The sequence below is a fragment of the Danio rerio genome, chromosome 10 (assembly GCF_049306965.1).
Source record: "Danio rerio strain Tuebingen ecotype United States chromosome 10, GRCz12tu, whole genome shotgun sequence".
Classification (NCBI taxonomy): domain Eukaryota; kingdom Metazoa; phylum Chordata; class Actinopteri; order Cypriniformes; family Danionidae; genus Danio; species Danio rerio.
Genome location: NC_133185.1, coordinates 48696983 through 48717065, shown reverse-complemented (window position 1 = coordinate 48717065; position 20083 = coordinate 48696983). Strand labels below are relative to the sequence as shown.

The window sequence follows — 20083 nt, the reverse complement described above, 5'->3', positions numbered from 1 at the left end:
GTCATGACAGTAGTTTTTGTTTTATTTTTCATTTATTATTAATATTATTTAGCTAAAGTTGTAGTAGTTTTGTGTTGTTTGTCTAAGGTTTTGTTTTATTATTAAATATATCTATAGTTTGTTTGCTTTTATTTAAGTCATAAAACAGCTTTTAATTTATAAAGTTGAATTTAAAAAAGTATCAAATAAATATTTTCATTACAGATTGAATATTTTAATCAATTTAATGTTTTAGTTTGTGCAAATTTAGTAAACCTGGTATTTAATCAAAAATAAATTTAAAAATAAAACATTATTTGGACACGTTTTTAGTTGATCTAGTTCAGGAATTCATGTTTCAAAAATCCTTTCATACACTGAATAAAAAATTCAGAAATTATTCCTTGGATTTACTCAATTTTTTTACATTAAGTGGCTGTAAACAATTTATTTGGGCTGAATTCAAACAAACAAATTAAGTAGAATTTTATTAAATTTAATTTGTTTGTTTAAATTCAACACAAATAATTTGTTTGCAGCAGTTTTGCAGACATAATTTTTTTAGTGTATGTCGATCTATGTACATTGAATAAAATAATGTCTGCCAAATTGTTGAAACAATTTATTTGTTGAATTCAAACAAAAAAAATTTAATGTTGTAATGTTTAACTATGATTGTAAATACGATTGTTTAATTTCACCCCAAATAAATTGTTTACAACCACAACTTTAAAAAATGTAGTAAATTCAAGGAGTCATTTTTTTTCAGTCTGTCTGTCTGTCTGTCTGTCTATCTATCCATCCATCAATCCATCCATCCATCCATCCATCCATCCAATTTAGGACCAATATATTGTTTCAGCATTGATATTGCAATGTGCGCATCCACAAAAGTCACATTCCAGGATCTGCAATGTGGAGGACCCAGGCTAGGCCTGGGCCAGTATAAGTTTCTGATGGTGTGATAACTTTGGATAAAAATTTCACAGTTTCTATGTATTGTGATTACTGGTTTAATATATATCTATATATATATTTTAAATGTCCGGGTAAAAAAAACAAAAGCTTTTCTCCCCTATTGAACACAATTTATTTTATTTCAGGAAATATTTTGGAGCAGTAAACATGTCAGGCTAAATACTTTAAATAAATAATTGGCCTCTGCTTTCTTCATTATTTTCAATAAAACAAATTTATTTACAAAAAAAAAAAAAAGAACACATTAAAAAAAACCTTATAAATAGGGTTTTTAAATCCTCGATATTTCCAAATCGTGGTATACCTTAAAACCAGTTATCCCTGATTCAGGCACACCGAATTATAATGTTTTGTATTTTTAATAAACTGTACTTGTATTTATGTATAATACGATGAAGACTACTGGGTCATTTTACATTTGATTATACATTTTGCACTGTATATTGCTCGACCTCCAGAAATTCATAAATTCTGTTTATTTAGTTTGTATCTCCGCTGTGCTGCATTTATCAACGCTCGTGATTGGTTTAGTGTATTTTATGCAGATGCTCTTCCCTACAAAGTCAATCTAAAATGATGAATTCTTACCATATTGAGCCATTGACTGTATTTCATCTGCTAAAATTCATTCATTCATTTTTGTCTGCTTTTCCGGGGCTGGGGAGGTAGCCGTCTTCGAAGAGAACCCCAGACTTCCCCTTTCCCCAGACCCTTCCTCCAGCTCCTCTGGGGGAATCCCGAGGAGTTCCCAGGCCAGCCGAGAGACAGCTCCCTAGGTAGGCATCCAAGAGGAAATTGAAACAGATGCCAGAGCCACCTCAGCTGACTTCTCTTGATGTGGAGGAGCAGCGGCTCTACTCCTAACTCCTCCTGGGTGTCAGAGCTCCTCACCCCGTCTATAAGAGTGCGCCCTGCCACCCTGTGAAGGAAACTCCTTTCGGCCGCTTGTATCAGAGATCTTGTCCTTTCGGTCATGACCCAAAGCTCATGAGCATAGGTGAGAGTAGGCAGATTGACCGGTAAATCAAGAGCTTTGCCTTTCGGGTCAGCTCCTTCTAAACCACAACGGACCGGTACCTTGACCGCATTACTGCTGCACCAATCCACTTGTCAATCTCACAATCCATCCTTCCCTCACTCGTGAACAAAACCCCAAGATACTTAAACACCTGGGGTAAGGACTTTCCTCCTACCTGGAGATGGCAAACCACCCTTTTTCCTGTGGAGCACCATGGCCTCAGACTTGGAGGTGCTGATTCTCATCCCAGCCGTGTCACACTGGGCAGCAAACCACCCCAGTGCATGCTGAAGGTCCATGTTCGATAAAGCCAACAGAACTTCGGTTCCAGCTCGCATCTCAGCCTGCCTGTTGGATATTTCACACTGGATGAGAGATCATCACCTTCAGCTGAACCTCGCAAAAATGGAAATGCTTGTAGTTTCTGCCAACCCGACTCTACACCATAACTTTTCAATCCAGATGGATGGGGCAACCATTACTGCATCCAAAATGGTGAAAAGCCTTGGAGTAACGATTGAGGACCAACTAATCTTCTCTGACCACATTTCTAGAACTGCTCGATCGTGCAGATTCACACTCTATAACATCAGAAAGATCCGACCCTTCTTATCTGAACATGCAGCTCAACTCCTTGTTCAAGCTCTTGTTCTCTCCAAACTGGATTACTGCAACTCTCTACTAGCCGGGCTTCCAGCTAACTCTATCACAGTGGCGCAAAAAGGGGGTATGCAGTATATGCGTCGCATAGGGGCGCCACACATGGGGGGGCGCCATTGTGCCAAAACTATTTTTGAAATTATTCTTACTAAAAGTTAAAAAAATAAATAAATATGTTTTGTTAAAAATGTTTTTTTTGCATTTTGTATGAGTATAATATTGTATTTTAATAAATAAAAAATTATACCATGAGTTGCATACGTTGGCACACACATTTTAATTCAAAATCAACACAATAACATGCAGTCGCAGAGCCAAGTGTAAAGTGTTCATGTAAATGTAACTTTAGATTTTTTTTTACAATTTTTATCAAAATAAAACTGTCAAATCATACATACAGTACAGCTGAGGTCAAAAGTTATAAGATTAATCTGAATTTTTCTTTATTTATTATTATTCATTATTAATTATTTAACTATTTTGTCTAAATAAGAGGGATCACACAAAATGTATGTTTATGTAAGTACAGACCTATTTCACATAAACCGATATTTCAGATAAAATATTTGGATTAAAAATTCACCTATATAAATATTATATACTTGATTATAATGATTCTTAACCCTGTTAAAGTTGACACATGAACAAATTGTCCGAATATTCACATTTTTTGGAACTGAAATGTTTTTAATCCTTCTATCAAAATCCATTTTATACAATATACATGTTTTTATAAATTTATTATGTGTCATATTGATACATCAGGCCTTTTGGTAACTTTTTTTGTTCAAAACTATTTTATTTTAGTTACAAAACTTGAACCCGCATACCTTTCAGTATATGTGTAGTTGCGCCCCTGCTCTATCAAGCCTCTTCAGCTGCTCCAGAACGCAGCAGCACGAGTGGTCTTTAATGAAACTAAAAGAGCACATGTCACTCCGCTGCTCATCCGTTTGCACTGGCTGCCAGTTGCTGCTCGCATCAAATTCAAAGCTATGATGTTTGCTTACAAAGCGACTTCTGGCCTTGCTCCTTCTTATCTGCTCTCACTTCTGCAGATGTATGTGCCCTCCAGAAACTTGCGTTCTGTGAATGAACGTCGCCTCGTGGTTCCATCCCAAAGAGGAAAGAAATCACTTTCCCGAACTCTCGTATTCAATCTGCCCAGTTGGTGGAATGAACTCCCTAACTGCATCAGAACGGCAGAGTCACTCGCTGTCTTCAAGAAACCACTAAAAACTCAACTATTTAGTCTCCACTTCACTTCCTAATCTGCAATTGCCTCTCTGGATATCACACTAACTGTACAAAAAATAAATAAATAAATAAAAAAGAAATTACCAATGCTTTCCTTCTTAGACTTTACAGACCTGAAACTGGCCTACAGCACTTATTCATTGTTGCTCTTATAGTTGTATAAATTGCTTCCTTGTCCTCATTTGTAAGTCGCTTTGCATAAAAGCGTCTGCTAAATGACGATGTAAATGTAAACATCATCTGGTAAAATTATACTCATTATTGCAATATATATAACAGAAAAATGTAAATATTGCAATGTAGTTTTATTTTCATTATCGTGCAGGCCTGATGTAATGTTTGATAAAGTCATCTTTAAATATTTATGATCTTAAAAATACATAATAAATGACAGAACAAGATTGTAAATCAAGAATATTTAAGAAATTCACATGAATAAACGTACAAACAAACAAAATTCCTTTGATTTATTTGCATATGTTAGAAAACGTAATCACTGTATTTGTACACGAGCATTAAATGTGCATGCATACCTGATAGTGTCATCTCATCCACATCTTTATGCATATTGTCAGGGAATCATGTCAGAAAATATTGCATTATTCTCAGTTCTGCCATTCCAACATAACAGTTTTAATACAAAAGCGCTTCTTCTGCACCTGTAGTTCCTCTATCAGACATATAATATATATCAAATCAGATTTAAAGCTTGTTTTCTCCTCAAACACGACATCTAAAAAAAACAAACACCAGAAATATATAAGTTTATAAAGCATATTTGGTCTGTTCAAGCATGTTTTCTGTACGTTGAAATGTGTATTAACTTGTTAGTGTTGATACTGCAGGATGCAAAACTCTAGTTATGGATATTTGCTTCCTCTGGTGGAAAAATAGGGTGATTGTGACTTTAACCTCATTCTGATTATTTTTTTTTCAAGCTACTGTAGACGAGCGATTTCAAATGAATCAGATGAATCAAATAAATCTGATGAATTCAATGTATCAAATGAGTCAGATGAAAGATGAATCAAGTGAATCAGATGAATCTGAATAATCGAATAAGTCAAATGAATCAGATGAATCCATTACCCAGATGAATCACATGAATAAGATGAATACGATTAATCAAATAAATCAGAAGAATCAGGTGAATCAAATCAGTGAAATTATTTGGTCTTTTCAAGCAAGTTTTCTGTTCGTTGAAATGTTTGAATGAAATAAAACGGATGAATTCGATTTATCAAATGAGTCAGATAAAAGATTAATCAGATAATGAGATGAATCCAAATAACCAGGTGAATTAAATAAATCACATGAATCCGATTATTCAGATGAAAGAGATGAATCAGGTTAATCCAATGAATTTGCTAAATCAAATTAATCGAATGACTGAAATGAATCCAATTAACCAGGAGAATCAGATGAATCAAGTGAATCACATGAATACGATTAGTCAGATTAATCAGATCAAAGAGATAAATCAATTGAATCCAATGAATCCAACAAATCAGATGAATCAAGTGAATCTGTTGAATCCAATTATTCAAATGAATCAGATGAACAAGATAAATCCAATTAATCAGATGAATCAAGTGAATTAAATGATTTGGTCTGTTCAAGCATGTTTTCTGTAAGTTGAAATGTTTTTATTGAGTATCACAGCAGTCAGAGGATTCAGAAAATGTGTTTGATTTTAGAGGAAACTGTGTCAGTGTTTGATGCAAAACTCCAGTTATGGATATTTGTTTCCTCTAATGGAAAAATAAAGTTAATTGTGACTTTTTTTACCTCAACATTTTTTCCGTTTCAGTAGATGAGAGATTTCAGATTAATCAAATAAATTTGATGAATTCAATTTATCAATTGAGTCAGATGAATCCAACTAATCAGATGAATCAAGTGAGTCAGATGAATCTGATTAATCAAATGAATCACATGAAAGAGATGAATCAAAGGAATCAAGTGAATCAAATAAGTCAGATGAGAGCAATGAATCCGACGACTCAGATCCTCCAGTATTGGTCATCAGTGTACAGTAATTCTAGCGTCCGCCGCTGCTCCCGCTGTACTGACCCTGAGTCTGCTGAAGGAGCTCAGAGACCGCCAGCAGCTTCTTTAACACGTGCTGAGAGAAACACAATCACACATTATGAGGGAAAAACTAGCGATGAGAGAAAATACGCTTTAAACAGCTCAAGCAACTGCTTTGGGAAATGAGTCAAAGCGTTTGAAACGCTGTGCACTGGTGACACCTGCTGGTCAAAAGTGTGTTAATGCAACAAAAACAGCTATTAGAATTGACTCTTCAAACATTTAGTGAACTTTAAATTGAAAGTTCAACTTATAACCGATGTTCTTGTTTATATTTCTTATACTTGTTTTGTAGTGAGAGTGAAACGTTTTATAGGTATAGTTATTTTAGAAACGCAGTACATTTCATATTTATTTGTTTAATAAATCAAGTAAATTTTATGTTTAAAAACCTGTATTTATTATTAATATTAAAATGAATATTACATTAATATAAATATGCATGGAATATTAATACAGATATAAATTTTATATACATATTTATATGATATTAATATAAATGTTCATTATTATTTATATTGATATTTATTTTTTTATATTAATTAATTTTTATATTACAAGCCCAAATCAGATAGAGTTGCGACAGTATGGAAAATGCAATTAAAAAAAAAAAAGTTGTGATTTCCAAATTTACTTTAACTTGTATTTCATTGCAGAAAATCTGAACACAAAATATGTCAGGTTGTGTCTGGTCAACTTAATTTAATCTGTTAATATACACCCTCTGTCATTCAGACTTGCAACACATTTCAGGAACAGGACTGATCTGGTAAACTGGTAAAATAAGGATGTGATGTCAACAGGTGATTGTAATTATGATTTGGTAAAAGCAGCATCCAAGAAAGGCCTAGTCATTTAGGAGCCAAGTTGGGGTGAGGGGAATCGCCAGTTTGTCAACAAACACCAGAGAAAATGATTGCAATGTTTAAAACAATGTTCCTCAAAGAAAGAGAGGAAGACATTTGGATTTTTCACCTTCATTAAAAGATTCAAGGAATCTGGAGGAATTTCAGCGGTAAAGAAAAAGAGCGCAAGCCTAAGCTGAACAACTGTGATCTCCGACCCGTCATGCGGCGCTGCATAAAGAATCCTCAAGAAATCATCTAAGTCAGATCAGCACATGGGCTCAGGACGACTGCGGCAAACCTGTCATGTAGCACAATACATAGTTACACCCATAAATGCCAGAGAAAACTGTACTGTGCCAAAAGGAAGCCCTATGTTAACAGTGTCCAGATGCTCCGTCGACTTCTCTGGGCTCAGAGGCATCTAATATAGACCATCACACAGTGGAAACGTGTACTGTGCTCAGGTGTTTTTGGGGTGGAAATAGACGCCGTGTGCTATGGACCAAAGAAGAAAAGGATCATCCAGACTGTTACCAGCAACAAGTCCAAAAGCCAGAGTCTGTCATGGTTTGGGCTTGAGTCAGCGCTTTTGGCAAAGGTATCTTGCACTTCTGTGAAGTACGATTAATGCTGAAGGGCATTAATGGAGCACAATTTGTTGCCATCTTTTTCAGGGATGCCTTTGCGTCTTTGTGTTTGCCTTTCCTTATTTGTCCGGAAAAGGTGGTCTTCAGTGGTGTGCCGGCCAAACCAAGCGAGAGAATGGCGCCGACTTATGACATCACTGGCCCCGCTGTGGTGGCACCAAGCACTGAAGCACCAACCGTACCAGTTGTTTTTTTTTTAATAGGGCACAGCCAGCGTTGTAGAGGTGCGATTTATGACATTAAACCTCCGATTGTTGTTTGTTCATGTATAGATGTTGGATCTTATGAGTAGCTGTGTGCTTTATATTTAGGAATGCCACATTTAAAAATCCCGCTCTCCCTCAGGAAGTCAATACGGAAGTAACTGAAACTGCAATTCATCTGAAATTCCGCTAGTCGTGGCCGCTCCTGGCTCCAAAACAGAGCAAATTTCAATTGAGTCCACTGTTAGAATGGCCAACTTTACAGCAGAAATAAAGGTGTTTACAGCCTGATACAAAAAAAGATTTTGCTTAATACAGCTAATATTACCCTTCATGACAACTGTGAGGGGGTGAATTTTTTTATAACTCATCCGTTTCCTTTATATTAAGTTTGCATAATTAAGGGCGTGGCCACTTGAGTGACAGCTAGGTCTCGTTGGTCGCCGTCACGTCACCTCAGCTGAATCCTGCAGATTAGCCACTGAACTCGGCGTATTTATCATATTTCTGTGTTGTTTTATGTGGCTTTACACAGTCAGCTGCCTTTTGGACTTGTTTCCTACAATTATTAGATAGATTAATTAATTAATTAATTAATTAATTGTGCTCACAAACCATTCATGTGGCCTCCGTTTCCCATGTGAGTAAAGTTATATACTTATATACCATCTCTATACATGTATTTGTTTTATTTAAGATCATTTATCGTTTATATTTATATTTAGAGCTGTAATGCACTCCAGGATCTGATGGATTGATCAGCTGTAGGCTCTAGAACAGTCATCTGAAGCGTTGTCATACAGTGTTATGCTGGAGTTCATCAATAGTCTTACATTAACTAACACAGACTATATCTGAAGTGTTTGGAAGTAATTCACACTTTCCTCCTGTTGAAAAACGTCATGAGAACAATGTTTAGTGGCTCAGTGTATTACAGCAGTGTTTTTAAAAGTCTAAACACTTTATTGATATAGTGTACAACCAAACACAAGTGGTCAGAACACAAACGAGTCGCAGGTGATAAAGTATTAAGCGTTCTCGCAAAGTAAAGTGTGTCTGAACCAGCTCCAAGCTAAATGCCAGCAGGTGTCTGTAGCTACTTGTGGCTTCTTTTGCGCTCTTTAGAAACCTATGGGTGACGTCACGGATACTACGTCCATATATTTTACAGTCTATGGTGTTATTATGTAGATACTTACCTGAAATCACCTGTTTTTGGTACGCTCCAAAAAAGGGGGCGGAGTCTAGCCTTTAAGAGGAGACGGCAGACTCGGGGTCAGTTCACCTGGCTAGTGCGTTGTGGCAGAACGTAAGCAATCCTTCCTATTATCTAGTGTCTGTGTGACGTAGATAAGTTTCTCTCATATATTGCAGATTGTTTTGTGTTGTATATATTGTATTTTGTTTTGTTTATTTGAGTTGTTACTTTGTAATTATTATTTTTTTGTACATAGCTTTTTGGGAAATAGGTCACTGTACTTTTATCTGCGCTGGGCTGTTGAATGTTATGAATAAACCATCTTTTTACACTTCCGGGACAAGGCCATCATTTTTATTTCGAGAACTCTTTGTTTTTTGTTTGTTTTTTTGTTTTGTTGGTGTTGTTGGGCATCCCACACCTGTTAGTGAACCCCTTCCGGGTCCACTACACAATTACTCACGGCGGCACGGGAAACAGTCTGACATACTACACTCCGTAGTGAGCACTCTCACCGCTCGGAGCTCACAGGGCGCCACAGTAAGTGGCAGTGGTGAGCTTGTGGGTTGCGGGCAGTGACGTAGCGAACAGGCCCGTGGGGGGGGGCCCCGCGTGATTAGGGGGCCCTGCGTCGTTGCGATTTTCAATACTTGAAAATCCGGCAACCACAATAATCAAACTGTGGTCGGAACCAAAGTTCACAGGTCTGTGTTCTCTGAACTCCTCTCAAGCGGTGGACTAATTCATTCTGATTGCTTGCCGCCAAACCACGTCATAGCTCATACCATAAAGTTGACTTAATTTCAACGCGCCGCGCTGTTTCTCGCCGCCGGTTCTCATTAAAATTGAATGACTTCTGCTACTTTGACGCTCTCGCCGCTTTCGGTTTGTGATCGCTCCTCAGTTTGTGAAGGCTTCCCCGCGTTGTCGCTCCACCCCGCTCCTCAATTTGTGATCGCTTCTCCAAGTTGTCTTCCCCCACCCCCCCACATAATCAGGGGGCCCCGTCAGTGATCCCAGCAGGGGGGTCTCTGCATTCTGCGCTACGCCACTGGTTGCGGGCCGTCGCACCCATGAATATTTCAACAAGACAATGCAAAACCACATTCTGCACACCTTACTGCTGCGGAGGAAGAGGATACAGGTACTTGACTGGCCTGCCTGCAGTCCCGACCTGTGGCAAAATGCGACGATGTTGCCCACTTTAAGACTTGTTTGCAGGAAGAACGGGATCAAATGACACCTGAAACACTTCATCACTTCAGTCCCTAAACGTCTTTTAAGTTTTGTGAAAAGTGGTAAAACATTACACAGTGGTAAATGCTTCACTGTCACAACTTTTTTTGAAATGTGTTGCAAGAACCAAAATTGGAATAGTGTTTACAAGAAAAAATCATGAGGAACACAGTTAATGATGTTTGTTGTATCGTCTGCAATATAAGTACATTTAGTACATTTTTATTTATTTACTTTTTTTCATTTATATATACTTACTTTTATTTACTTTTTTATTTTTATATACTTTTATTTATTTACTTTTTTATTTTTATATACTTTTATTTATTTACTTTTTTATTTTTATATACTTTTATTTATTTACTTTTTTATTTTTATATACTTTTATTTATTCACTTATGTTTTCTTTTATATATATACTTACTTTTATTTATTATTTTATTTTTATATACTTATTTTTATTTATTTACTTACTTTTTATTTATTTATACTTTTATTTATTTCCTTTTTATTTTTATATACTTTTCTTTATTTACTTATTTTTCCATTTATATATACTTACGTTTATTTATTTACTTTTTTATTTGTATATACTTATTTTTATTTATTTACTTATTTTTTATTCATATATACTTACTTTTATTTATTTACTTGTTTTATTTTTATGTACTTCTTTTTATTTATTTACTTATTTTTTATTTATATATACTTTTATTCATTTACTTTTTTATTTTTATATACTTTTATTTATTCACTTATTTTTTCTTTTATACATACTTAATTTTATTTATTGTTTTATTTTTAAATACTTATTTTTATTTATTTATTAATTTTTTTTATTTATATATACTTACTTTTATTTATTCACTTATTTTTCTTTTATATATACTTACTTTTATTTATTTCTTTTATTTATTTATATATATATATATATATAATTACTTTTATTTATTTACTTTTTTATTTTTATATACTTTTATTTATTTACTTATTGTTTTAAATAGCAATGACATTTCAGATTTTCCCCTTTATTTTCACTTATTAATGCTGTACCTGCTGTGCTCCTCTGTCGTTGCTCAGCGTCCGCAGCTCATCCAGATGTGTGACGCAGAGCTGATGCAGAGCAGCCAGATCTCGAGCCACATCTGTGTTAAAGTGCTCTGTGGGCTCTGGCAGCTCAGACACCTTCTGAACACACACACACATTTAACACACAACATCAATATTACTGCACGCTTTCAGCACAGAAATAAAGAATAGACTGTGTTTTTGAAAAGACTGTAAAAATGCTGCTGATGGGTGTCGATTAAAGGGATCTGGCGCCCTCTGGAGGATCATTTGTGTTATTTCTGTATCATTTTACCCTAATATTCTGCATTTCCTTAACCTCTTACACACACATTAAACTCACAACATCAATATTACAGCAAGATTTCTCAACAGACTTGAAGAAAAGACTGAATGTTATGAATAGATGTGGATTATGGGGATCTGGCGCCCAATTTGAAGATCATCAGTATTATTTCTGTATCATTTCACCACACTATTCTGTATTTTACTATTATTTTACCACATTAATCTGTATTTCTGTATCATTTCACCACATTATTCTGTATTTTACAATCATTTTACCACATTATTCTTTATTTCTGTATCATTTACCACACTGTTCTGTATTATACAATCATTTTACCACATTATTCTGTATTTCTTTATCATTTCACCATAATATTCTGTATTTTACTATAATTTTACCACACTATTCTACATTTCTGTATCATTTTACCATAATATTTTATATTTCACTATCATTTTACCACACTATTCTGTATTTCTGTATCATTTTACCACATTATTCTGTATTTCTGTATCATTTTACCACATTAATCCGTATTTCTGTATCATTTTACCACATTATTCTGTATTTCTGTATCATTTTACCACATTATTCTGTATTTCTGTATCATTTTACCACATTATTCTGTATTTCTGTATCATTTTACCACATTATTCTGTATTTCTGTATCATTTTACCACATTATTTTGTATTTCTGTATCATTTTACCACACTATTCTAGATTTGACTTTCATTTTACCACACTGTTCTGTATTTTACTATCATTTTACCATACTATTATATATTTCTGTATCAGTTTACCATAATAATCTATATTTCTGAAACAATTTACCACATTATTCTGTATTATTGTATATTTTCACCGTAGTATTCTGTATTTTACTATCATTTCACCATACTATTCTCTATTTCGCTATCATTTTACCATACTATTCTCTATTTCACTTTCATTTTACCATACTATTCTATATTTCTGTATCATTTACCACACTGTTTTGTATTTCACTATCATTTTACCACACTATTCTGTATTTCACTATCATTTCACCATTATATTCTATATTTCACTATCATTTTACCATAATAATCTATATTTCTGAAAAAATTTACCACAGTATTCTGTATTTCTGTATATTTTCACCATAGTATTCTCTATTTCGCTATCATTTTACCATACTTTTAAATGTTCATGGCACAATAATTATGCTTATGTTGAATAACTAATTGTTTTGTATCTAATTATTAATTAATAATAATATTATAAATGAATGATGCTAATATTAATAATAATATGCTAATTGTGTCTACCACAAACATCTGTAACAAAACAAAGCATCTCTGTAATGGATGACTAACCCCGAGCTCGTCCAGAAACAGGATCATTCTGTGTTTGTTGCTCTTGATGAATGGATTCACTCCCTCCATGTACGGCTCCTGAGAAGAGAGAATCAAATCATGCAGATTCTGACGAAATCTGTAACATCTACTGAAACGCACTTCAGAAAGTGTTTGTTCTTACTTTGGCACCAAACTCCACCAGGTTGGCCAGATTCTGCACCGCTTTGGCCACTAAAGTGAGAGTCCGTGAAGCGACAGGAGACGGAGGATCTACACACACACATAAGAAATTGCTTATAAAAATGTGACAGGCAATGGTTTTTGGGAAAAAAACACTGCATAAGCATGACGGGTGTTCGGAAACAGCCACTGAGAGCCTGTAAGCAGAAGCTTGTTATGGTTGTTCCGCCTCTAAGCTCTTCCGATTAGTCCACTGCACGCTATTGGAAAAAAATTGACATTGCTATATTTTGGATTTTGGTTTGATATACAGTGCAAAAGTTTTAGGCCAACATCAAATCTGTTGTTTTGGTGATGGTATAATGAAGAATATTGTATATTGTGCAAAATTCTAAGGCCAACAAAGCTGGTATAGCGCTTAGGACTTTTGCACAGTACTGTTTATTGGAGAATTGACATTTTTGGGTGAACTGTCCCTTTAAAGACTGTAAAAAATAAATAAATAAATACAGTCTGAAGCAGCTCACCAGCAATGATGTTAAATATTCTTGGGTTGACAATTGCAGGACAGATCAATCTGAGAAAGACAAATCCACTGGAAAACATAAAACAATAGATTAGTTTAAATAATGCGACATTAGGGCACAATGCATGGTGCATTTATAGCAATATACAACAATATATTGCCAAAATTGCATATTTTTCTTTTAAGCCAAAATGTATTAGATTACGTAAAGATTATGCTTCATGAAGACATTTTCAGAATTCATTACCATAAATATATAAAACCCTATTTTTTATTATTAATATGCTTTGCTAGGAATTGTAGCAAGCCAGACTACTGTTATCCTATTTTTCTTCTGAGACCAAAAATTAAACTCTATCTCCTTCTAGAGCTTTCGAGCTATGACCACCAAACTCACACCAGACCTCCAAACTGGTCTGACTTGGGTAGCTATATATTTTCCGACTGATTCGACTTTCGGTTTTCCGAAAAATGTCCCGGGACCGTCGGAAAAATTCCCATTGACTTAACATTGGACCAAACTTCGTGACCTCATAACTCTGACTGTCACACAGACTTCTAACTGGGCTCATTTAACTCAGACTAACTAACTGCCAATAACTGATGAGCTTTTAACTTTCTGGCCACGCCCTAGCAACCACTTTTGGGACCCTAGAAACTGTCCCATACACTTTCACTGCAAAAAAACTGTCATTGACTTTACATTGGGTCAAACTTTGTGAGCTCATAACTCTACATCAGACTGTCGCACAGACTTCTCACTGGGCTCATTTAACTCAGACTACCAAACTACCAATAACTGATGAGCTTTTAACTTTCTAGCCACACCCTAACAACCAGATACTGGACCCTAGCAACGGTCCCATAGACTGCCATTATAGAGGTTCATATTGATATCGTCATGCTGCAGTGATATAGAGATATGGGGGTTGTATTTAACTGTTCATACTGGCAAGAAGCTTTGATCCATTATCAGTCTAAGCTGTCAATCAACTCCATAGCAACAAAACAGACTTACCTAGCAACTATATAACAACAGCTGTATCTCAGCATCAGAACATCGCAGAGAAGCAGGGGTTGGCTTGTTTGACTCATGCTAGCACATCTATCTATCTATCTATCTATCTATCTATCTATCTATCTATCTATCTATCTATCTATCTATCTATCTATCTATCTATCTATCTATCTATCTATCTATCTATCTATCTATCTATCTATCTATCTATCTATCTATCTATCTATCTATCTATCTATCTATCTATCTATCTATCTATCATTTCATATTTTTAAAAACTGTTTAAACTAAATAAACTATTACCAACAGGCTTTCACAAACCAGCCTCAAAGTTTGTTCTCAATCTTTAATAATCTAGTTAAATTCTAAAATAGATTTTATCATTATTTCGATTTTTTTAACTCTCAGATTCCAGATTTTCTGTAGTTCAACATCAGCCGAATATTGTCTTAAACCATCAACATTTATTCAGCTTTCAGGTGTGGTATTAATCCTAATTTTCTAAAATGTATAGATTTTTGTAATATAGAATTTGGATATATTTCTTCAAATAATTAAATGTATTATTGAAAAACAGATTAGCTCTCCCGTAAAATCGTAATCATTTACAAATATTTCCCAAGTGCTGTTTATCAGAGAAAATATACACATTTTTAAACAATAGATTTAATCAATCTTTTCTAATAATTAAATTATTTTGTCTTTGTTCCTGAAGAAAGTTGAAATTGGGAGGCACAGAATTAGAGCTGTAAAGCTCAACTTTTCGATCTTAGGTGAAAAATAAAATCTGTTCGATACGTTCAATAGTGATCACCAGAATGGGGAAGTCCCAGAGTAAAGTGAGAAAATATGATACAACGGTGTTTGGGAACATGGAAAAACTGTCTTTATGCTGTTTTCATCTGTTTTTGTTTTATTTAATTGTATTTTATTTATACGTGTCTCTTTTTCCTGTTTATGCAAAGCACTTTTTTATTGCCACTGTGTGCTATATAAATAAACTTGCCTTGCCTTTGTCATGATGACAGCACATAATATTTCATTATTTTGCAATATACTAGTATTCGGCTTAAATTGACATTTAAAGACTTAACTAGGTTAATTAGGCAAGTTAGTGTAATTAGGCAAGTCACTGGACAACATTAGTTAGTTATGTTGCCAACTGAAAAATTATATTTCTTGAGGGGGCTAATAATATTGACCTATTGGCTAAAAAAAAAAAAAAAACATTTAATCATTATTATTTTTTATTTTAGGCAAACAAAAAAAAACATATTTTAAAGAAAAATATTGGAAAAAATAAATTACATTTTATGGGAGGGCTAATAACTGTACAACTGTACATTATATTATTATTTATTTTAATTTATTATTTAATTTTTAAATGAAACTAAATACAAATAAATTCGCAATGTCCTGCAATAGAACCATACCTTACAACTCTAGTCCTCATGGTGGTGTTTCTGGGCCATTTTTGCTCCACAGCTTTTTGTAAACACCCGTAAATGAACCTGAGAGTCCTGCAAAAAAAAGCCACCAACACGCATAAAACCCCATTCTGCCACATTTTCCATTAAGAAAAAAAAGTAAATTATAGTAAAATCTAGTGTTTTAACCATACCATACTTTATATATTTGAAGTATCTAAATTTCGGTTAATGAACACTCCAGTGTACTGTAGTATTAAATATAGTCAACTGATAAACTCATAAATACTGTAGTATACTTTAGTATTCAGTAGCATAATATACCCTTATAGTTATACATACAGTATTGGGTCAACTGTTATATATTACTAGTTACTAAAGTAACTACATAATCACCACAGCAAATTAATTCGTTTACATAACTTTAGTAGGTGTGTTACTATAGGAACTATAGTATCACCACAACAGATTCATTTGTTTATATTAATTTACTAGTTGTGTTACCATAGCAACAACAGAATCACCACAACATATTAATTTGTTTATATTTCTATAGTTGTGTTGCCATAGCAACTATAGAATCACCACAACAGATTCATTTGTTTATATTACTGTAGTAGTTGTGTTACCATAGCAACAACAGAATCACCACAACATATAATAATTTGTTTATATTTCTATAGTTGTGTTGCCATAGCAACTATAGAATCACCACAACAGATTCATTTGTTTATATTACTATAGTAGTTGTGTTACCATAGCAACAACAGAATCGCCACAACATAATAATTTGTTTATATTACTATAGTTGTGTTGCCATAGCAATTATAGAATCACCACAACAGATTAATTTGTTTATATTTCTATAGTTGTGTTGCCATAGCAACTATAGAATCACCACAACAGATTCATTTGTTTATATTACTATAGTAGTTGTGTTACCATAGCAACAACAGAATCGCCACAACATATTAATTTGTTTATATTACTATAGTTGTGTTGCCATAGCAATTATAGAATCACCACAACAGATTAATTTGTTTATATTACTATAGTTGTTGTGTTGCCATAGCAACTACAAAATTGCCACAACAAATTAATTTGTTTATTTTACTATAGTTCTTGTTACCATAGCAACTATAGAATCAACACAACAGAATAACTGTTCCTATTACTGAAATTGTTGCGTTACCATAGCACCTCAACATATTAATTTGTTTATATTACTCTAGTTGTTGTTACCATAGCAACTATAGAATCACCACAACAGATTCATTTGTTTACTGTAGTTGTTGTGTTACCATAGCAACTATAAAATCACCACAACAGATTCAATTGTTTACTGTAGTTGTTGTTACCATAGCAACTATAAAATCACCACAACAGATTCATTTGTTTACTGTAGTTGTTGTGTTACCATAGCAACTATAAAATCACCACAACAGATTCAATTGTTTACTGTAGTTGTTGTTACCATAGCAACTATAAAATCACCACAACAGATTCATTTGTTTACTGTAGTTGTTGTGTTACTATAGCAACTATAAAATTATCATGACAGATTAATTTCTTTAAAATCCTATAGTTGTGTTACCATAGCAACTATAGAATCACCAAAACAGACTAACTTGTTTATATTACTAGAGCTGTTGCGTTACCATAGCAACTATAGAATCACCACAACACATATATTAGAGTACTTAACTACAGTATGATTTAAAACATTACAGTATGTACTATCTGTTGAGACTCTACAGGCTTACACACCCACATGTACAAAGCTTCAGATAGACAACCACTACCTAGCCCCGCATCACATGCCTTTATGTGTTTTCACCCACCGGTGTGGGTAGACAGGTCTGTGACCAGCGCTCCCTAAGTGGCAGGACCAGATGGCTGCCGCCTTCATCAGACTCATCCACATCCCCTGTTCCCATCCCCTGTTGCAATGCTATGTCTATGTGTTTATAAGCTTGGTTGCTAGGGCCTTTTTCCCCCTTGATCTCACACTTTCCTTGAATTAGGGCAGTTATGAATTAGGGGTTATTTTCTTTTATTTCTCTCTTCTCAAATGCATCTTCTTTCCTCTCTTTCTAAAAGCTACCTCTTGTCTGAACTGTCTTTCCCTGGAATGTGTGATGTGTGATGTTTGCGTAATGATCGAGGGGGGGTGCAATTTGGCTGCATGTAAGAGTGAATGAGACAAATCAAGGCTTCATCATCATAAAGTACTTGTATATCTCATAGAGCTGAGAGACTCACGGAGGGAGGATTTCCGCAGCCATGAATATTTTCTCCAGCAGCTCCGACACGATGCTCAGCAGATGAGCCAGATTCACATTCACATCCTCGTTCTTCTCCAGCTTTGAGGGATTCAGCTGATTTACACACCAAACATGAGACAGAGAAAAGCAGCATTTATAATGGCCTTCATAATTAAAATGACCGTCGTTAAACTCCAGCACAACGTTCACAAAGAAAAAGCAGCGGAAGAGAAGTGTGTGGACCTGTGAATGCTGTACCTCACAGGACTGCCTGGAGTCCATGATCTTCAGGATGGAGTCTTTGAGCGCGTGGTGGACGAACGGTGTGGCCGTGGCCTTCATGTACTGCTCCATCAGAGTGCTGGCCAGCGTCGTGGCGCGAAACAGAGTCGTGGCTTCATCTGGAAAACACACAGCTCACTGAACACCACTCTATGTTCAATATAAACAGTTGAAGACTACTAAGGCCGTACTCACACTAGGTACAGTTGCCTCGAACCGGGCCAAAGCACGCTTGTCCCCCCTCCCGTCTCCCCCGACGGCCCGCGCTCGCACCATATCGGGCCTCGGCACGCTTACGTCATCGCTGCTGCTCTGTTCAGTGAGAAGCGCTCTCTATGGCAAGCCTTTTTAGCATTTAAATCTTTGTTCTGACTCCATAAATATATTTAGAGATATCTCTAATTATATTTTGACTAGTCATAATTATAATTCCACTACTCAGAATGACAATTAGAGATATCTGCAATTACAATTGTACTAGTACGAAATCAGATTGGAGATATCTGCAAATATATTATGACTAGTCATATTCCTCCATTGACTTCCATTGAAAAATATTTGCAGATATCTCTAAATGAGTTGACTAGTCACAATTGTAATTAGAGATATCTCTAACTGAGTTCTTACTAGTCATAATACATTTGGAGATATCTTTAATTCGTCATATTTAGAGATATTTACAAATATATTTGAAGATATCTTTAATTAATTTACTAATAGTCAAATTACAGTTGTAGATATCTTAAATTAGATTTTTGAATAGTCAAAATTCATTTAGAGATATCTGCAAATATTTTTCAATGGAAGTCAATGGAGGAATATGACTAGTCAGTCATAATATATTTGCAGATATCTCCAATCTGATTTCGTAATAGTACAATTGTAATTGCAGATATCTCTAATTGTCATTCTGAGTAGTGGAATTATAATTATGACTAGTCAAAATATAATTAGAGATATCTCTAAATATATTTATGGAGTCAGAACAAGGTTTAAATGCTAAAACGGCTTGCCATACGCTCTCACCCAGCAGCACAGTGGCGATTTCTCTAGTTATATCGTTTCAGTCGTTTGATATGCAGTAACATGCAGTCAAATATTTCGCCAAACAGTCCTTAGGGATGCGGTGACACGCAGTCAGATATTTCACCGGACAGATCCGCCACTTTTGGCGCTCATAAACAGTCAAAAAGCCCTCGTGCTGCAGGAATGAGGAGGTCTGCTGAAGGCGCGCAGCTGTCATGCTGTGAGGAGTTTGCATCTTTAATAAACTACGGCAGTTTGCGATCACTGAACAGTAAGAATGATCAATAAATCCATATGAAACAACCCTTTAAAAGTCACCTATCGCTTTCAGTTTCGGGCTTTGGCGCGTTTTGCACTCACACACAAGCGTACCGCGCCGAAGCCCAAGAGAACCGCGCTCAGGCACACCTCTTCCAACCGAGCCAGGGCCGGCCAAGTGAACCGTGCTTGAGCCCGATTCAGCGCACTCACACTTTTCAAACGATCCGGGAAACGGGCCTGGGCACGGTACAGATGGCATAGTGTGAGTAGGCCCTTAAAAGCCCTCATC

General features: G+C 35.1%; 1 protein-coding gene and 1 long non-coding RNA gene across 3 annotated transcripts in view; one reads left to right on the top strand and one right to left on the bottom strand.

The window, feature by feature from the left end:
- Positions 1–2892, top strand: part of LOC137496610 (uncharacterized) — a 44205-nt gene extending 41313 nt beyond the window's left edge. For both annotated transcript variants that reach the window (XR_011017090.2, XR_012386608.1), the window contains exon 4: positions 1627–2892. This is a non-coding gene — a long non-coding RNA (uncharacterized lncRNA). The remainder of the gene's footprint in view (positions 1–1626) is intronic.
- A 1452-nt stretch (positions 2893–4344) lies between these two features.
- rasa1b (RAS p21 protein activator (GTPase activating protein) 1b) overlaps positions 4345–20083 on the bottom strand; it is a 43885-nt gene continuing 28146 nt past the window's right edge. Inside the window, exons 19-26 of the mRNA XM_001921687.9 lie at positions 18484–18626; positions 18224–18339; positions 15968–16054; positions 13518–13585; positions 12992–13080; positions 12829–12906; positions 11169–11303; positions 4345–6017 (exon numbers count right to left, since the gene is read on the bottom strand). Coding sequence (XP_001921722.2) covers positions 5934–6017; positions 11169–11303; positions 12829–12906; positions 12992–13080; positions 13518–13585; positions 15968–16054; positions 18224–18339; positions 18484–18626 — 800 coding nt within the window. The 3' untranslated portion in view covers positions 4345–5933. The remainder of the gene's footprint in view (positions 6018–11168; positions 11304–12828; positions 12907–12991; positions 13081–13517; positions 13586–15967; positions 16055–18223; positions 18340–18483; positions 18627–20083) is intronic.